This window comes from Rhinolophus sinicus, linkage group LG06 (genome assembly GCF_036562045.2).
Source record: "Rhinolophus sinicus isolate RSC01 linkage group LG06, ASM3656204v1, whole genome shotgun sequence".
In the NCBI taxonomy this organism is placed as follows: Eukaryota; Metazoa; Chordata; class Mammalia; order Chiroptera; family Rhinolophidae; genus Rhinolophus; species Rhinolophus sinicus.
Genome location: NC_133756.1, coordinates 37,881,709 through 37,899,761, shown reverse-complemented (window position 1 = coordinate 37,899,761; position 18,053 = coordinate 37,881,709). Strand labels below are relative to the sequence as shown.

Genomic DNA, 18,053 nt, shown 5'->3' with positions numbered 1-18,053 from the left:
AAGTTAGGGCCTGTTTATAAGGGGTCCCAGACCAACTCTTTCAGGAATTAACAGTATTTTCATTAGCTCTTTCCATTAGGTCTTGGGTCCTGTTTTGCCTAAAATTTCCCACGCCTAGACAGTAACAGCATGAAAGATGTATCTGGGTTTATTCAGTATCAGAAAAGAAATGTTAATTGATGTTTTAATGTTTCCCTGATAATCTCATTTACACTGTGGAATAAAACTCAAGCTTATTAAAATAAGGAAGCTTCTAAAGCTTTATTACCTTTCCAACACCCCTGAGGTCATAGGGCATGAAAATCAGGGGTGTAAACCCATCTACATAAAGGGCATAATCAGTTATCACAATCAGGTTCTAGCTTTGTCTTTCCAAACTAACTCCATACTGGTTATCACATTCGTTCAAATATTAGAAGTCGGGCTTGAAAACAAAATAAAGGCCCAGGGCTCAAAAGAAAGTAGTAATTCAGTCCAGTGTCAGTTTCTAAAAAACTCTGACCAAGGGAGTTTTCCATTACACCCACTGCAACCCTCACCACCTAAAAAGCTCAAACAATGCTGTTAACTATTCTTGATACTTTAAAACAAATTTTACTAAGGAACTATATGCTATCTGAGCTGGGAGGCTTCCTTTTGTTTCATTTTGTTGTTTGTTTTCTGGTCACCCCCCCCCCCCCCCAGAGAGTCAAGCAAGATTGCTTGCTAGGACGTACGTAAGCCTCTGCTGGGAAGAAAACTAGGACTTCAAAAGGGAATAGTGGGAACCCTGTAAAATCCTCTCAGATATATGCCCTCCGAAAAGTTGAGGAGAAAAGAAAGTCATAAAAGCCTTTAAAATCATTTTCCTCCCCAGTCAGAAGGATAGCAAAAGAATGAAATGCATAGTAATAGGGGCTGCCCATGTATATGTAAATATTATCTCCAATAGTCCAGGTATCTATAAACTAGGTTTAGTTATTGCTTCCTTTGGATGGGTTTTGTGAGAGTTAAGTGCTTTGTGATCAGTGAATGGAAGTTGAGATAAAAAAAAAAAAACACACACACCTAGAAAAAACGAAAATAAACTCTTTGCCTTTAAATATAAGCGGTTCCAGATTCCTTTTACAAGCCTGAAAGGTTGTTGTACATATTAAATCTGCTGCATAGCTCCATCCCCGGTCACAGAAATCCCTCTTCTCCATCCCCCGCCCCCTGAAGATGCCAGATCTCTGGGAAACAGCAGTTACAAAAGGATGCTTTTCATAGCTTGTACTAGAAAACGCTGGCACCCCATCCTGCATAAAATAGCACTAAACTGAGTCAAAATGCCAGAAGCTGTGCCTTCTGCCTCTCTTCAATGGGACCTAGATCATTTCTAGAGCAAATTCTAAATGATACTGCACAGTTTGCCCATGTACATGGCATGTCGATTTTTCTAATCCCCTGCTTGCCCCAGATAATTTTAAGCTTTATCCATCAGTGTACCACGCAAGAAAGAAAAGAAAAAAAACACAGTTAACGAGATGACAGTGTTATCTAGGTATTTGGCATCAATATTAGCAGGAGTCTGTCATTTGACAATTATTTTCGTAGCACGCCAGACGGTAAAGAAAATGTTTTCATTCATCCGCAAATGACTAACATTTTATTGATGTTTCAAAATGCGGTTGAATACTATTGCACTCTCAATTTCCCAGCCGGGTTTGAGAGTTAGTAGTGAATACTAATAACATCAGTAACTCCTTCTGCAAACATCCGTTAATTGCTGAGCTTGGAGTGTCAGTTTAGCAGGGAGGTGATGCTGGTTAAGGGCTCCTCGAACAGTCAATCTGGTGGTCACAGGTGATGGGAACCCTTCCCTTTCCCCACATATCCTCATGCACAGCGATAAAAATCACTCTGAGCACCGCGACCGCCAAGCAAAACGACTCCCTGCCTGCCTCGTAAAGAGCTCAGTCTGGGGAGGCAGCCGGATGCTGACCCCTGCAGAGATTATTGCTTCTGCGCGCTTTGCCAAAGGAACCTGCTAGCATTACGGGAAAGGAGTTAGGGATGTGCGAGGTTTGGCTGTGTTTATTTCCGCCAAGGGAATAAGGACTGGGGTCAAGGCGAGGGAACCTTTAAAGACTGCTTAAGGCGGAATGGGGTGGAGGGAGGCAAGAATGAGTGGGGGGCAGTGAGCATATTTAAATTACTGTACTTGTTTCTCCCCTTCACTTCCCCGCTCCGCTCCCCAAACTCCTCACTGAACGAGATTGATTGGCGTAACTGCTAGACTGCAGCCTAGGTTCTCGCATTGATTTGCAAATGGCCCGGAATAGCTAACGGTTCTTGAATCTGGAAATGAGTTCAAGAAGAGAATAAGCGGAAAATGCAGGGTGCGGCCCAAGCCCCAGCACCCTACTCCGCGTGGGCCGGGACAGCCGCTCGCAACGCGGGGCAGCGGCTACGAGGCTGTGGCGCGGGAAGCGGGATAGCGGTTCTGCGCCGCAGACTAAAAGTCGGGTCCAGCCTTCCAACCTGGTTTGGAGGCTGTGTATATGTCGTATATATAACCGTGACTCATTAAACCCGATCACTCGACCCTGCCTGCATACGGATGCGCCGATCATTCCGCCCGATAGGCTCCAACGGGTTAAACTAGCCTCTTACATAACAGGACTGCCTGGCTGTATACAATTAAAACACTTGATTGCAGTCTCTTCCCGACTCTGCATCCCGGCTCAACCCTCCTGGTCCCTCCCAGCGCGCCTGCGTGCAGCGCGCACACGAGCCCGCGCGCACGACTCGTGCACGCGCATCACACACACACACACACACACACACACACTCTCTCTCTCTCTCTCTCTCTCTCTCTCTCTCTCTCTCTCTCTCTCTCAGTGTCAACACGCGCGGGGGAAAGGGGGCACCCTCCAAACCATATTGAACGACCCACTAGACACTCCAGATGGTTTCCTGCAAGGCCTTTCACGCACGCCCCTCAGTCCGCTTAAAACGCAGCCCCGGTCTCGGTCCCTACCTATTTCCGAAAAGAGGTAAAGAGTGAACTAGTTGGCCGCTGGTTAACGGTAGCGTGGTCACCCAGACGAGAACGGAAAATAATAACAATAATAATAATAAATAATAAAATAAAATAAAGAAACAAAACCGGACAGTCCTCAGCATCATGATGGCGCCGAGCACAACTTGGACTTTAAAGTTACGGTGCCTCAAGAGGTAAAACGCACGGGCGAGGGAAAGCAAGGCGCCCCTCTGCTCTCTTCACCTTAGCCCGACACGGAGACTTTTCTAGCAAAGCATCACTCGAGTGCCTGTGACAGGGAGGGCAGCGTTCTGTCTACGACGCATCTCTCGTTTCCCCTCAGTTTGCATCATTGTGCTACACCTCCTCCTGATACATTCTTTTCTCGTGTTCTTTATTTTCTTTCGTTTTTCCTCCCTTCATTTCTCCCCCTCCTTGCTGCTCCTCCAGTCCCCGGGCGGGGTTGCTAAGGAAACGGCCGCTTGGCAACGCGCGCGAGCCCGGGGGCCGCCGGCCGCCGCTGCGCCCCGCGCTGCTTCTACTCCTGCTGCTGCGATTGCAAAGCCGCCGCCGCTGCCGCTCGCCCTGCCTCCGCCGCCGCCGCGCCTCCTCCCTCATTCGCCGGCGCGCTCGCCTCCTCGCTAGATGGTGTGCGAGCCGCCCGAGAATTAGACACACTCCGGACTCGGCCAAAAGCAACCGAGAGGAGGTGTAGTGTGGTGCCAGGGGGTGGGAGGGGAGGGAGGGAGGGAGAGCGAAGAGGAGGAGGAGGGGAGGAAAAAAAAAAAAAGAAAAAAAAAAAAGAAAAGAAAAGAAAGAAAAAAGGAAAAAAAAAAAGACAGAGAAACAGCACCCAACAACTAGAGGGGGGGCGAAAGAAAGAAAAGAAACCCACCCACCCACCAAAAAAAAAAAAAAAAAAAGAAAGAAAAAAAATCCTGTGGCGCGCCGCCTGGTTCCCGGGAAGACTCGCCAGCACCAGGGGGTGGGGGAGTGCGAGCTGAAAGCTTCTGGAGAGTGAGCAGCCCTAGCAGGGATGGACATGATGCTGTTGGTGCAGGGTGCTTGTTGCTCGAACCAGTGGCTGGCGGCGGTGCTCCTCAGCCTGTGCTGCCTACTACCCTCCTGCCTCCCGGCTGGACAGAGTGTGGACTTCCCCTGGGCGGCTGTGGACAACATGATGGTCAGAAAAGGGGACACGGCGGTGCTTAGGTAGGAAGAACGGCGTGCTTTTCGTACTTGTCTCAGTCTATCTTTCTGTCTCTCTTTCCACCCCTTTTGCCTTCTTTTTAAGCCGAGTAATAATGCTGATGCCGATTACTATCAAAAGACCACATCTCACGACAGGCAGGTGCTGATTCTGCCCCAGCCCCGGTCCCTTTACGCTGGGGCAGGTAGCAGGCTGGACTCCTGATGCTAAAGCACTTTGCCTGAACGCCAGGTCGCCCTGGGATGAGTGAAGTGGGCGGCTTAAGAGGGGCAGGTGCCACTCTGAAACTCAACAAGGTCTCTGTTTTACTATCGTGGGTTACTCTTGGAGAGTCTGACAAGTTTATCAGGTTTGTTTCTGTTTTACTCTCGCCTAAGCGACTTTTCCAAACTGCTGGTTCCCTGCTCCCATTTATTTCCCTCTCACTTGGACACTTAGGCTCAATTTCTCCCTCTTCAGCTTTCTTTCTTTCCTCTTAACTGCTTTCTCCCTTTTCTCCTTGCTCTTCCTCTTTACCTGTTTTTTTTTCCATTCCTTTCTTACTCTCTTTTTTGTCCATTCCTTCCCTTTTCTGTTGTTTTTTATTATTTCTCCCCTTTTCTATTTTCTCACTTTTATCTCCACCACTCTAATTTCTGATCCTCTTATTTAACCCACGTTCCTCCACTCTTCACCCTTACCTACTCCCCATTTTTCTTCCTCATTACTGTCTCTGTTTTGTGATCTTGTTACCCCTTTTTTTGACTCAACATTTCCCATCTCCTTTTCCATTGCTGTCATACGCACATGCCTCTTCTCTCTAACCCCTTCCAGTACCTTTTTTTTCCCACCCTCACACATCTTTTTCTTCAACACACTCCTCACATACTCCCTATTTCACATCCTCACACACACTGGCACTTCCATGCTCTAACAAGCACTTTCACATCCAGATTCTCTTTTACTGTTTAAAAGGCACACACTTCTTCACTGATCCACACAGGTACTCACACGTGTGTACACAGGGTCTCTCTCTCTCCCCCTCCTTCCCTCCCTCCTTTTCTTCCCTCTCTCTGTTTTCTCTACCCCCTCTTCCCTTCTTCCATCTTCAGTTTGACTTGTTTCTCACTCTCCCTTCTTCTCTTCTTTCTCCTAAGCTTGAGCACAGAAATATTTTGTCATTAATGAACATCCATAGCCTGGTGTTAGCCCTAAGGGACACTGTAGAGTGAGCTTCTGCAAACATTTTCTGTCCTGTGAAAATATAAATTGATGATCAGCAGTGCTTAGACCTAAACAAGGCTAACACCCTTATTCCTTCATTTCCCATCGCCCTTCCTTCTCCCCCTGACACCCCCACCTGACGTACACCTCAAATCTCCCTGAGAGATCTTCTTTCTCTCCACTGGGTGGTAGTTGGCTAATAAGTGTGGATTGTACAAAGTCAGTATGCATGGTGTGCCTAAGGTGAAAGAGAGTGATATGTTTCTGTTTGGATCATGCAACATAATTTAAATGTAATGATCTGGGATCTGGGTGTGGTATATGACTTCAACCTTCTGAAACATGCTTATGAGTCCGAGTTTGTGTGAAAAGCTACTATACCATCTAATATACTCTAATAAAATGCTTTTATAACATATCTTGTTATTTTTGCTGTAAACCCAAATGCCACTAGGTGTATACAAAAGTAACACATTGTTGTAACTTAGTAAAATACCTTTCTTTTCATTGTTGGTAAAAAGTGATGAACTCTTTGACACATAGAGGATATAAATTAAACCCATATTTGTGTTCTTTATGTTAAGTGTGTTTTAGAAGTTTGAACAATAGTGGTAAGGATGAAACACTATTTTCAGAGGCTGCAAACATGTGTCATGGGAGCTGCAATTTGTAACAGCATATTGCTTATTTGTAATGATCATTAATATTGTCATCCTAAAGGGTTTGATAGACTGCTTGTCTTTTGATGACATATCTTGGCATTTTGTTTCTAATGGACAATCTAATAAACAGTATGGCTAATTAAAATACCTGAACCCATGTTTTGTTTCTAGGAGACCGATGTTTAGTTCACTCATTGCTTCCAATACCGAAGCTTCTTTAACTAGTGGGGACAATATCTTTCCAGTATTGTTGGTTTGGTGCAGCCTTGTTTACTTGTATGCACTGTGTCTCTCTCTTTTTTTTTTTTTTTTCTTTATCCTGAGTTTTATAATATCTTGTTTTAGGGAACTTTAGACTTTTAAACTTCTTAAAGAGACTATAACCTCTATCGCTTCTAAATGGTATTTCTAACCAAATACAGTGTTTTTTTTTTTTTTTTTAATAAACAATCATTTTTTCATATGCAACAGAAATCTGATCTGCAATACTTTTTACCCAAAGTGATTTGCTTGTAGTAATTCTAGAATTCTCTAGAGAGTATCCCATTTTTTTACTTTCTTACTTGTCTATAGGTTTTAAACTATTTTAACATATATATTTACAAAAAATTCTGTTAATTCTCTTTGCTCCTCTCCTGCAACTGGTATTTACTCTGTTCATAGAGCAGTAGAGACAGAGCTTAAAGACTTAATTGAGTGTGTGTAAGTCAGGTGACATGGTTTTCATCAAATGTAATGTCACAGAGTTATATTTTATGTTTTTGCTTTGGATACTTAGAATTGCATTTGATGTTATCCTGTAACTCATTAGAAAACCAAACAAAATATACCCTCAAACATGCACACTCCCATCAAAGTACAGAAATCTAGTGCTCAAAAGAACACTTTACGGAGTTACAATATATCATTTATTAAGTTTTACACAATATATTTAAAATTCTTAATTTTTTCCTTCTTAAAAAAAATGTTAGTAGATTGTCATACTGAGTCAATTTGGAAACACGTATTCCAGAATATGGAATAAAATGCTACAATAGTACTTGTAGTGATTTTCAGAGCTGTTCTATTGGAATGACATATTGGTTGGTATATTAATATGCAATCATATAGTATATTAAAAAAACAAGACAGTATTTTTAAAATGTATACATAAATGTATTTTTGCCCCATGTTTTTCATTCAGAAGAATTGATAAGTCCATGCAGTTATATACATCTTTGAACACAAGCATGTTAATGAAGTACTTATTTGAAATAGATTGGCTTTGCAATTAAACAGCTCCATAAAATAAATTAATTCAGCAATACCTGATTTCTGAAGAGTTTAGAGAAGTGTTCACATCCTATATGTGACATTTCTGGGTTGATTGACTATATGGAACTTTCATCCTTCTGCTACTCTATGCTATTGGAGATAGATGATGGAGCTAATCCCTCAGCTGTGTTTCCCAGTCAGTCACTCCAAGCTGTCTGCAGGCTGTGGTTGGCCGGTGATAGATAGTTTGGGGAGAATGGAGGACACAGTGAGTGAGAGGCCAGAGTGTTTCTCCCTCCTTCATTGCTTTGGGCAACGTCCAGCAGTGTCTCCATCTCTCACTGGAACCTCACTCTTCCATCTTGCATCTTCTACCTGATAACGGGCCTTCGGGCTTCTGTTTACCACCTCATCCATTCATTCTTTCATCCTAGGAACAGTAATGGTTTCTTGCTGTTAAAACTGCTGGGATGTCTTACTGTCACCTATCTGGCTTCTCAGTTTTCCCATCCCCCTTGTAATCAATTTCCTCCCTTAAGTTCCCTCTGTTTTAAATATCCAGAATGCTTTCAGTTCTCCTGCTAGAACCCTGATTAATACAAAATGAAAAGGAATAGTTCCAGTGATTTTAATTATGTTTGATTAAGTGTCTACTTTGTCTATGCCACCAAAAATGTTGATTGCTAGCACGGGATATAATAGTTGTTTAAGGAGACATGCGGTAGAGTTACACCATGGCAATATTGTGGCTCATTACAAACAAAGAAGATAGATATTTGGGGTTTTTTTTCCACACATAGATTATGTGAGAATAATAAAACAAATTTATAAATATTAAATTAAATTTAAAAAATAAGGATGTTGGTGGATATATATTGGTAAGATTCAATTATAGTGTATCTTTTTATTTTTTGGACTGAGCATATGAGAACTAGGGCTAAACTCTCCCTGTGCATATGTGATCAAAATGCTGAGTTAATTCTTACAGTATTACCTTTTTAAATCAGTAGGAATTAAAGACCTTTTTTTAAAAAAAATGTAGCTTAGTACTTGAGGAGCTAATCAAAGTTTTCAGTTTCTTATGAAGTATATGACCATAACAATGCCCATGATTCCAGAATTTGACCACTGTTGAAATTAGTTTCTCAAGCCACTTGAATATTTATTAGAACTCAGATAACTTTTCTACTATATCCTGTTCAAAATAGCATAAATTAAGACAGTATGGACATCATGTTTACATAGAAGAGCTAAGGGAATCTTCATATCTTCACTGGGGTGTCTTCATATCTTTTTTCATTGAAGTTTTTTTGTTTGTTTGTTTTTTCAATCTATTTTCGCTCTTAACTGAATATTAGATAATGTGGCGACCTTCCCCCTGACTTGTTCAAAATACTTCCTGAAAGATACTTGTGTAGGTGTCTGACTCCAATAAAGGAAGGTCTGAAAATTGAATTTGCGAACTTGAACTTATTGCAACAGTGTTGCTAACATTTTTTGATATCAGGGATTATTCATTATGAATTTGTACCAACTGGACAAACAGTTAACCAAGTTTACTATTTGGAAGTGCTGAAAAGGCTGCATGAAAAAGTTAGACGACCTGAACTTTTTGCCAACAATTCATGGCTCTTGCATTGCAACCATGCACCAGCTCACATGGCACTGTCCATGAGGGAGTTTTGAGCCAGTTTGAGCCACTTTGAGGGAGTTTGAGCCAGTAAACAAATAACTGTATTGGAACACCCTCCCTACTCACCTAATCTGGCCCCCAATGACTTCTTGCTATACCTGATGATAAAGGAAATATTGAAAGGAAGACATTTTGATGACTTTCAGGACATCCAGTGTAATATGATGACAACTCTGATGGCCATTCCAGAAAAAGAGTTCCAAAATTGCTTTGAAGGGTGGACTAGGCACTGGCGTCAGTGCATAGCTTCCCAAGGGGAGTACTTCGAAGGTGACCCTAGTGATATTTAGCAGTGAGGCATTTAGCACCTTTTCTAGGATGAATTTGCGAGCTTAATTGTCAGGTCTCATACATATATGCATATATATAAGTATACTCATATATTCCAGGCTAATATCCACTGTTACTTTACTTTGAATCCATAGAAAGATATCTGAAAGAATATGTACATTTGTTCTTTAATTTATTAATTGTTTCAGGTTTTAATAATTGTAATATCATTAATACTGTGTTAGATCTGCATGCTTATTGTGATTAAGTACTTTAAATAGAATTTATATATCAATAACCTCTGCCTTACCTAATTCCTGCAGACGTCCTAGTGGGTTAAGATACATTGGAATCATTCAGTGTCTTTAAATTGTAGGATACAACCTCCTGGGGGGTCTTGAAGAAAATGTCTGGCTATTAAAGGTATTTTTAAAATAAAATGTATTAAAATAGAGTAAAAGGCATTATGCATAGTAACAGTAAGCAAAGTATTGTTTGATTAAAGTTTTATTTTGTGTGTGTTGTGTGTGTGTTTGTGTGTGTGTGTGTATGTGCGTGTGCTGTGTCAAGACTTTAGATGTATTTCTTACTGTGGATTTCGGAAGAAAAAGTTTGAAATGCAGTGGTATACTTCTAAGATTTTGAGATACAGTTATACTTTTAAGAAGATTCAAGATTTTTAATTGTATAGGAAGGCTTTTGCAATTTGCACTTATAATTAGCAGATAACAGGAACTGCAAAATAACAAAATGTCTGTTGTGACCTAACATATTTTTCTGTTTCTACATCCACTCATGGAGCCTCCTCTTCCTTTCTCCTAAGGTTTCAATTAAATACAATCAATAAAGGTTCAAAGGTAGAGAGAATGGACTGTTTGCTATAGATGAATAGCTCTCAATTGTGACAGGTAGCTACACACCTCAAACCGGAGCAGAACTTTTGTATCATTCCAAGCATCTTCCAGAGGTAGGTCAACAGTACTTGATAAACCACAGGGTCCTGATACTAGCTGATAGAATTTTAATGTGGTCACATGGCTTTGATTTACAATGTTGAGGAAGTTATCTATTAACATAGTGGTTTCTAAGCCATATCGAGTTCTGGATCCTGAGATGGCACCTTTGATGCTCTTAAGCATCCAGCTGGCATGAGAATTGGTCTTTTAATCACTTTCTCTAGGAAAAGAGGAATATAAGAAAGGAAGAATTTGGCAGTGCGCCAGCATTAAGTGTTGCTCTTTTGAACAGTAGCCAGTATGTTATACTTTGTGGATAGCTGGTAATTTGTTCAATTTAAGGAAGACGTTTATAACCCTTTCCAGTCCATAACTAAATTGTTACTGAATTTCACTCAGTAGTTTAGACACAGGTCCAGTGTTCATGCTCATGCTACCAAACAGGGTTTCGTTAAAGCTATAGCTACTGCTGTAAAGGAAAGGTTTTGGATGATTGAAATGGCCATGAGAGACATGTGTTCTGTTGTCTTCAGAAACCTCTTTTCTCTCATGGAACTAAATTAAATTTAGAGCTGTTGAAAGGATTTAGGAGATACTTTGAACATAAGAACTATAATCAGAAGACGAGAGAATATTGTTTATATAATCTCTCCAATAACATCGCATGCTATTGTATCGGGATATTAAGTGAATAAATCAAAGGGATCATAAAGTTTCCCTAATCTTGTAGATATACTATTTCATATAGAAGAACACACTTAGATATATTTGATTTGCGAGTAACCTATTTACAAATTGGTGTCCTGGTAATTTGCGAGTAACCTATTTACAAATTGGTATCCAGCTGAATAGATAATGGCATCTCTACCACTTAACAAATTGCTTTACACGTTATTAGTGCTCAAAACCTGAATGTTGAATGTAGGAATTGAAGGTGAAAGGGAGGAAGGAAGAGATAAAATTATGTTATGCTATGTAAGTGACTTATAATAAAGTTACCTATAATTTTAGATCACTGAGATGACATAAAATTAAGCCCACAAATTGTACTATACAGAAGAATTACAATAAAAAGGAATAAATGTCAGTTTACAAAATTCATTAAATAATTGGAATAATTCTAGACCTACATCCTTCCCATGATGAAGAGATGTACATTGTACAAATTGAACTTCAAAGATTGTATTTTACCCTCAGGAATATGTCTGCCTCCCAAAGTACTAGTCCATTTATGTTTATTTTTAAGGATAGATAGTAGCTCTGTACCTTGGCCTGAAATGGGGTCAGGGACCAATGTTTTAGAATATGTTCACAAGAAGGAAATCATATATAACTCTTTGGGTAATTGCTCACTTGTCTTCTCGTGCATGTCATTGATCAGTTTTTTACTCTTACATCATTAATATGAAATAATAGATATGAAGAGTTGTTTTTGCTTTTGTGCAGATTTTTATCTTTTAATGTAATCGCTTAGTTGCATTGAAAAACCCATCATGCTTTGTGGTATTCAGAATGGGAGTGATGAGAGTGAGTTCCTACTTCTCTACTTAATGGCTATGTGACTTGAACAAAATGCCAGGCCGTCATTTAGTACCTTCAGAGCAAAACTACATGGATTATATGAGATAATGTTTATAAAAGGCTAACGTAGTATCCACCATATAGTAAGCACTGAATTTATATTAGCTAATGGTTTTATGCTGCTTTTCTTTTCCTAATCTCAATCTGATATTTGGTAGCACTGTTTACTTATTGATAAAGGTATGTTTTCCCCGATTTAAAATCACTGTACTAATTATTTGTGAACCCATTTTACAGTATTTGTTGACCATATATTTTCATCGTGATTTTGTTAAAATAACATTTGTGAGGTAGTACCCTGAGGTATCAGATGGTGAGCCCTGGTTCAACAAAAGACCACGGAAGGAATTTAAATGGAAAAGTTTATTATGCACAGGTCCTGGAGGAGGTACAGGCACGCCTCCGGGGGTCACATGGGGAGGTCAATGCAAGATGCAGGCAGAAACAGTACAGGACCTAGGCCATATGCTTTTACTAAGGTCCATGGGTGGAGTGCTTTAGGATTCCCTGGCCAAGGCTGGATCAGTCAATTCAAACCAAAAAGAGGAGGGTTATATCTAAGGGATGTACAAAGGGAAGACACAGCGGGGGAGGCAGGAGAGAATGTTACTCACAGAGACTGCCGGGGAGGTGATCTGAGGAACTTAAATTTGCTTGTGATTCTTCAGGCTATTATCTACAGCTTGGGCTGAAAGGAGATGCTAGTGTCAGACGTTCAAGGCCCTGCAGGCCTTTTGGACACACAGAATGGAGGCCAAAGCAGCAGTGAAGTAGAGTAATTTAGCTAAACTCTTGACGTTTTATATTTTAAAGATTCTGTTTAATGGACAACTTGTATTTGTTGTTGTTGAGCCTAATAAGCAAATGAAATTACTCCCAATCTGCAGGTAGAAACACACCAAAAGAGGTTTTAGTTATCAGGGTGCCGACCTAAAGCACTCACTAGCAGCAGAACCATACACTTTACGCTCAGCAGACTGATGGTGACCTGATTCACTTACCAGAAGTAAGAAATCAGTGAAACTGGGTGGTCACATGCAACATCGAGGACAGAAGAAGAAATGAGGAGACAGAGAGAAATTTAAAGAAGAGGGATTAGAAAGTACAATGTGATGGCAGTAGAGGAGTCAGAGGGTGAAGATTAATATTTGTGACAGAGTTTAGAATGGAAGAAGCGGTAACTGGTGACAACATTGGAATAATCCATAAGAGGGCTAGACTTTCTTTTTTTAAAAAAAAAAATAGCCAACTGTGTATTCCAGATGGGGTAGCAAGTAATTATTCAGGATTAACTATACCTTCATGGTATATTTACGACTTCTGTTATTCTGAAGGCAGTGTAATTCAGAGGCAGTCTGTATGTGCAGAACTTTCTGTCTATATTGTGATTTTATTCATAGTCAATAAACTTGGGAAATACGAAAGCTTACTCTAATTCTGCATATTTGCCAAATGCACAGTAGAATGATTTAAGTTCATAATCATGATTCAGATTCAACTAACATTCACTGAGCTCCTACTGTATATAAATGATATACCTTAACAGCAATATATAATAATTTATTGCTTTCCCAGTTTTATGGCCAAGTAAATTCAGGCTTGGAAAGGTAAGGTCATCTGCCCCCAGGTGAACAGTCATAGCTGAGCCAGAATTCAAATCTAGGTCCTTTTATTCCAAGGCTAGTGACTTTTCTATTGTGTCTCTCACTAAGAGAAGATCAAAACGATTGGTTAATGTATTGCTTATTCAGTTATTAAACATTTATTAACCACCATCCTTATTTTAACTACTGCTAAATTGACAATGATAAAAATAATCAAGAAGGCATGTTATGTATTTGAGGAAGCATGTTAAATTATTTAAATTAGGTTAAGTACTTAGCATATATTAAATAGTAATTAGCATTTACTAGGTTGGAAAATAGTGAAAATTGTTAAAACTAAAAATCTCTTATCTAAAATGATTTCATCCCTAATGATTATAAAACTATTGATAACACCAGAAAAAAAATACACAGCTTTTGGTTAGGCATTATGCAATTGTTACTTCACTGAATCCTTGCAATACCTACAATTTTTCTACCTTATTAGGGAAACAAACTCATAAAAGATGAATTACTTTCTAAACTTTAACATAGCTAGTAAACTACATAACCAGGATTTGATCCTAGGCTTGTGAGTCTCCAAAGCCCATGTTCATTTTTTTTTTAAGCCACAATGTTTCCAATGGTATACTGTCCTTCTTAACAGAAATGAAAAGCTGTAGTTGCTTGCTGTAGTTTTCCAAGTCTCCAACTTAATCATTTGAATGCTAATTCTAGTATAACTCTAAGCAGTGAATCAAACTGATTTATAACTCTCCTTTGGAAAGGGCTAGGCCACCGAGAGTATTGAGCACCATTATTTTCAAAGATAGATGGGGGAAGAAAAAATCAGAGATCTAAAAAAGATACTTTTATTCCAGTTTCATTAAACATGTCAGTAATATGTTATCGAATCTTTTGTTTAATTGCAGTCCGTGTAAAATGAAACATTGGAATTAGGTTGCCTTTTTCTGCTAGCTGGTAGATGAGGTATACCTCATAGTTTATAGCCTCATGGAACGAAAACTCGTTTTTATCTGGTGTGTAATTTAAGAATCTTTTTTAATGTGTTTACATATCCACCTCCTACAGATTTTACATGTACCCTCATTAGGAGAATGTTTAATGATGACTTACTCCTTGGCTATCCAAAGCTTTCCCAATATAAAGTCCTATTTTTGTCTTATATCATTCAAGAACATTGTCATCCATCTCTAGTCCAATTCTAACTCCTCATTCTCTGAATTTTGAATTCATACACCTTTCCATTTTATAATGTTTATTCTATCAACTTTACCTTATAGTATATTGTTATCTATTTTGATTCTACAAAGGGATATACCAGCCATTGTCATATATAACAGTCTTTCACTTATTGCAAATTCTTCACAGAACTTTGCATATTGGTATTTGTGTAAAATATATTTACTAAATTATAGCATCTTAAATTGATTTGCATGTTCCTTTCTTCTATCAGGAATTTGTTTTATTTTTTTTCCTCTCATTTTGTAGTTTTTTCCTTCTCATAGGGAGCATGTTCTATGAGACGTTCATTCACCATTTTTCGGCACATATCTATTGAGTCCCTCTCATATACTAGACACTTTTTATAAGTTTGAGATACAATGATGATAATAGATAAGGTCCCTTCTATTGAATTTACATTGTAGTTCAACCTTTGTTCTCAAACAGTGTTATGTACTGTAAAGAACTTATATTTGACATTTTACTTTACCAACTATTAGCTCTGTGGTCACAAGCAAGTTATTTGTTTTTTTTCTTCTTTTTTTCTGAGACTCAGTTTTCTTATCTGTAAAATGGAATACTGGTAGCTACTCTGATACTGTACTTATTGTGAATTCTAGTAATAACATATGTGAAGGTATCCTAAGCAGTGTTCAGTGCACAGTTTGCACTCAATGTCAGTGTATTTTCTTTCCACATTCCTCATCCTTTCTTTAATAGAGCTGTAAGTTATGGACATAACTATCTAGGTAAATGAAATGTTGCATATTATATTTTGCTTTCTGTATGCCATTTCTTCTCTAATAACTTCTGAGGCTTACCTATTTTTAATTGAAGTCAGCTTTCTGATACTTTGAAAAGTAGAGGCAATCTGAACATGTGATAACTATCTCATTCATCGTGTCTACTTTTTGGACTCATTTTCATTTCATTTGAGATGATTTGCCTTCATACTGTCCTCTCTTTAATACTTTTGTACATGGATTTCCCCCTAAATTTGTCAGTTCTGGCATATTCTGAATGTCTATGTAGAATATATTTTCTTCCTCACATTTCTTCTGTTGGCCTCAAAACCTTTTGTTCCATCATTATCTGTTTCTTCTAAAATCCTACACTTTTTTCAGTATATTTGCGTTATCATTATTCTTGGTTAGAAAGGCAATATATGTAAGGAATGCTTCATAATAGCCCCCTGTTTGACCAACAAAGCAAACAATATTTGAAATTCTTCTGCAAATAATTCTTCGTTGAAATAATACATACTTTTTCTGCTTCAATTTCTGATGTATCTTAAACCTCCTAATCCCAATGGAATGGATGCTACTTCTCCCTAATTTCAATGATTGATGAGCTGATTGTCTCACCTTTCTCTGGGCATCCTATAAATTCTCTTCATATTGGACGTATGTAATCACTTGGTATCTGGTAGGCAATACCTAGACTTTTCTATAACACCTAGCTTCAAGGTGCCTACAATTTGCATAGTGTTTTTATGGAGAAATCACTAAAATGTAAATTATTGTTAATTTTCTTTATTTATATTAAAATTCTTATTCACCTTTCTTATGCTATATAAGAATATTGTGCTTTTTCAAATTCCTCCTAAGCCCTTTAATATCTTCATCATTTTGCTACTTTTAGCTACTGATTCATGTATATTTATGTCGTGCCCTTAAAAATATCATATTTCTTTTAATCACTAAAATAAATGGATCAGGAAACTGATTAAGATTAGTTACCACTCTATAGAATGGGTTATTGAACGTAGTACCTAACCTATAGGTGTGAGAATTAAATGCGATGAAGTTTGTAAAATCCATAGCATCATGTCTGGTACAAAACAGACAACAAATAAATGTTAGCTATTATGATTTTTATAAATGTTATTAACAATAGACCTTCAATGATATTTTAGGTTAGCTGACAGCAGCCAAAATCAAGATTCTCTGGTAAGTTGTTCATTTCTACATTCTCCACCACGTTTCATGGACTTGTTTCATTAATTATTTTTTTATTTCTGATAGGCCTTCGTGCTGTTGTTCCGTCTTTTGTGGGGCTTTTTTCTCTTTATCAATTGATTTTCCAAAATAGATTTTCAATAATTTCCAAGTTCTATTCATTTTCCAAACTTAGCTCAATGGTATTTTTTTTTCATGAAACCATTGTTAGTTGTTGAGAATTGAATTTTTTTTTTTTAGAATTGAAAATTTTAAAGCAAAAAGTTAAATACATGGAGATACATATTCCCAAATGTATATCTTCAAATATATGCATTTGTGTACATATTCTCAAATTTATTTACTTCATGACACTGTAAGCCTAACCAATTACCTTGCATTAATGCTGGATGTAGCAAAATGTGTTTGGTGAATACAGTTTCTTACTTATATTTTAGTTATTTATATACATGTTTTATAATATACCAGTACCTCACCCAGGGCTTTTGAAGGCAGAACTCTTACCTTAATTTCTTTTGTTTCCTTGGGGCCTTGGACAGGCTTGAGGAGTTGAAAAATATATGTGGAAATGAGTAAATAAATCTATAAAAAAGTAGTTTCTCTCCATAGAGTCCTTTCCATGTTTAGTGTGAGTGTATGTACTTATGAGATACACATGTATTCAATATGTTACTTTATTATAATTTGCTATTAACATATTTTTTACACAAATCCCAGTTGGAGTACATGTTAAGGTAAATATGTATGGACATCTCCCTTTCTTAGTGTTTATTTTAATGTTCTATTAACCACTCACCAGAAATTCTGTGAAGCAGGGGGACATGTTTGTCATGTAAATATCACTGCCATGTTCCCAGAAAGTGTTAATATCAATGACATTATAATGGTACAATAATATGGATCATATCAGGAATTAAGCAATGTGTTCTTTTTTTAAAAAAATGTAACATCATCTGAAAATGAGATTTTTTTTGGTGGTGGGGGAGTTGGGGGGTTGATGAAATAAAAGCACTTGAATTCTAGAGTGAATGGTGCTATAGTGCTTTTCCCCTAATTTTATTTAAGTAGAGGATCATAAAATAATGTATCATAAGTTGGGAGGAAGAATTCAGTTCCAATCTAGTAGGACCAATCAGATTTCCTAGTGGGAGAATTGTGATGAATATTGTGTTATGACGATGATAATGCCTATGATTTCTATAGCCTAATAAGAAAATATTTTTTTAAATTTATAAAATTGTGAAGCAAGCTCATTGGAAGTTTTCCAACTATCTTATAAGTTCCTAATGGGTATAATTCATATCACATGCCCTAGGGATTTAAAAACAGAGTCCTTAGTTTGGTTTTAAAGGTAAAAATCTTTTGGTTTCCAATGCCTGCTATATATATACCAGACATTCAGTGGGACATTCAATAAATAGTTTATTGACTGAT

General features: G+C 38.1%; 1 protein-coding gene and 1 long non-coding RNA gene across 3 annotated transcripts in view; one reads left to right on the top strand and one right to left on the bottom strand.

The window, feature by feature from the left end:
* The window catches only part of LOC141572116 (uncharacterized), a 349,972-nt gene extending 346,816 nt beyond the window's left edge, over window positions 1-3,156 (bottom strand). The window contains exon 1 of the long non-coding RNA XR_012497281.1: window positions 3,002-3,156. This is a non-coding gene — a long non-coding RNA (uncharacterized LOC141572116). The remainder of the gene's footprint in view (window positions 1-3,001) is intronic.
* Window positions 3,157-3,418: 262 nt separating this feature from the next.
* The window catches only part of NEGR1 (neuronal growth regulator 1), an 839,463-nt gene continuing 824,828 nt past the window's right edge, over window positions 3,419-18,053 (top strand). The window contains exon 1 of one of the 2 annotated variants that reach the window (XM_074334947.1): window positions 3,419-4,216. In XM_074334947.1, the coding sequence (XP_074191048.1) occupies window positions 4,041-4,216 (176 nt within the window). In that variant the 5' untranslated portion in view covers window positions 3,419-4,040. The remainder of the gene's footprint in view (window positions 4,217-18,053) is intronic. The other variant, XM_074334948.1, reaches the window with a different exon arrangement.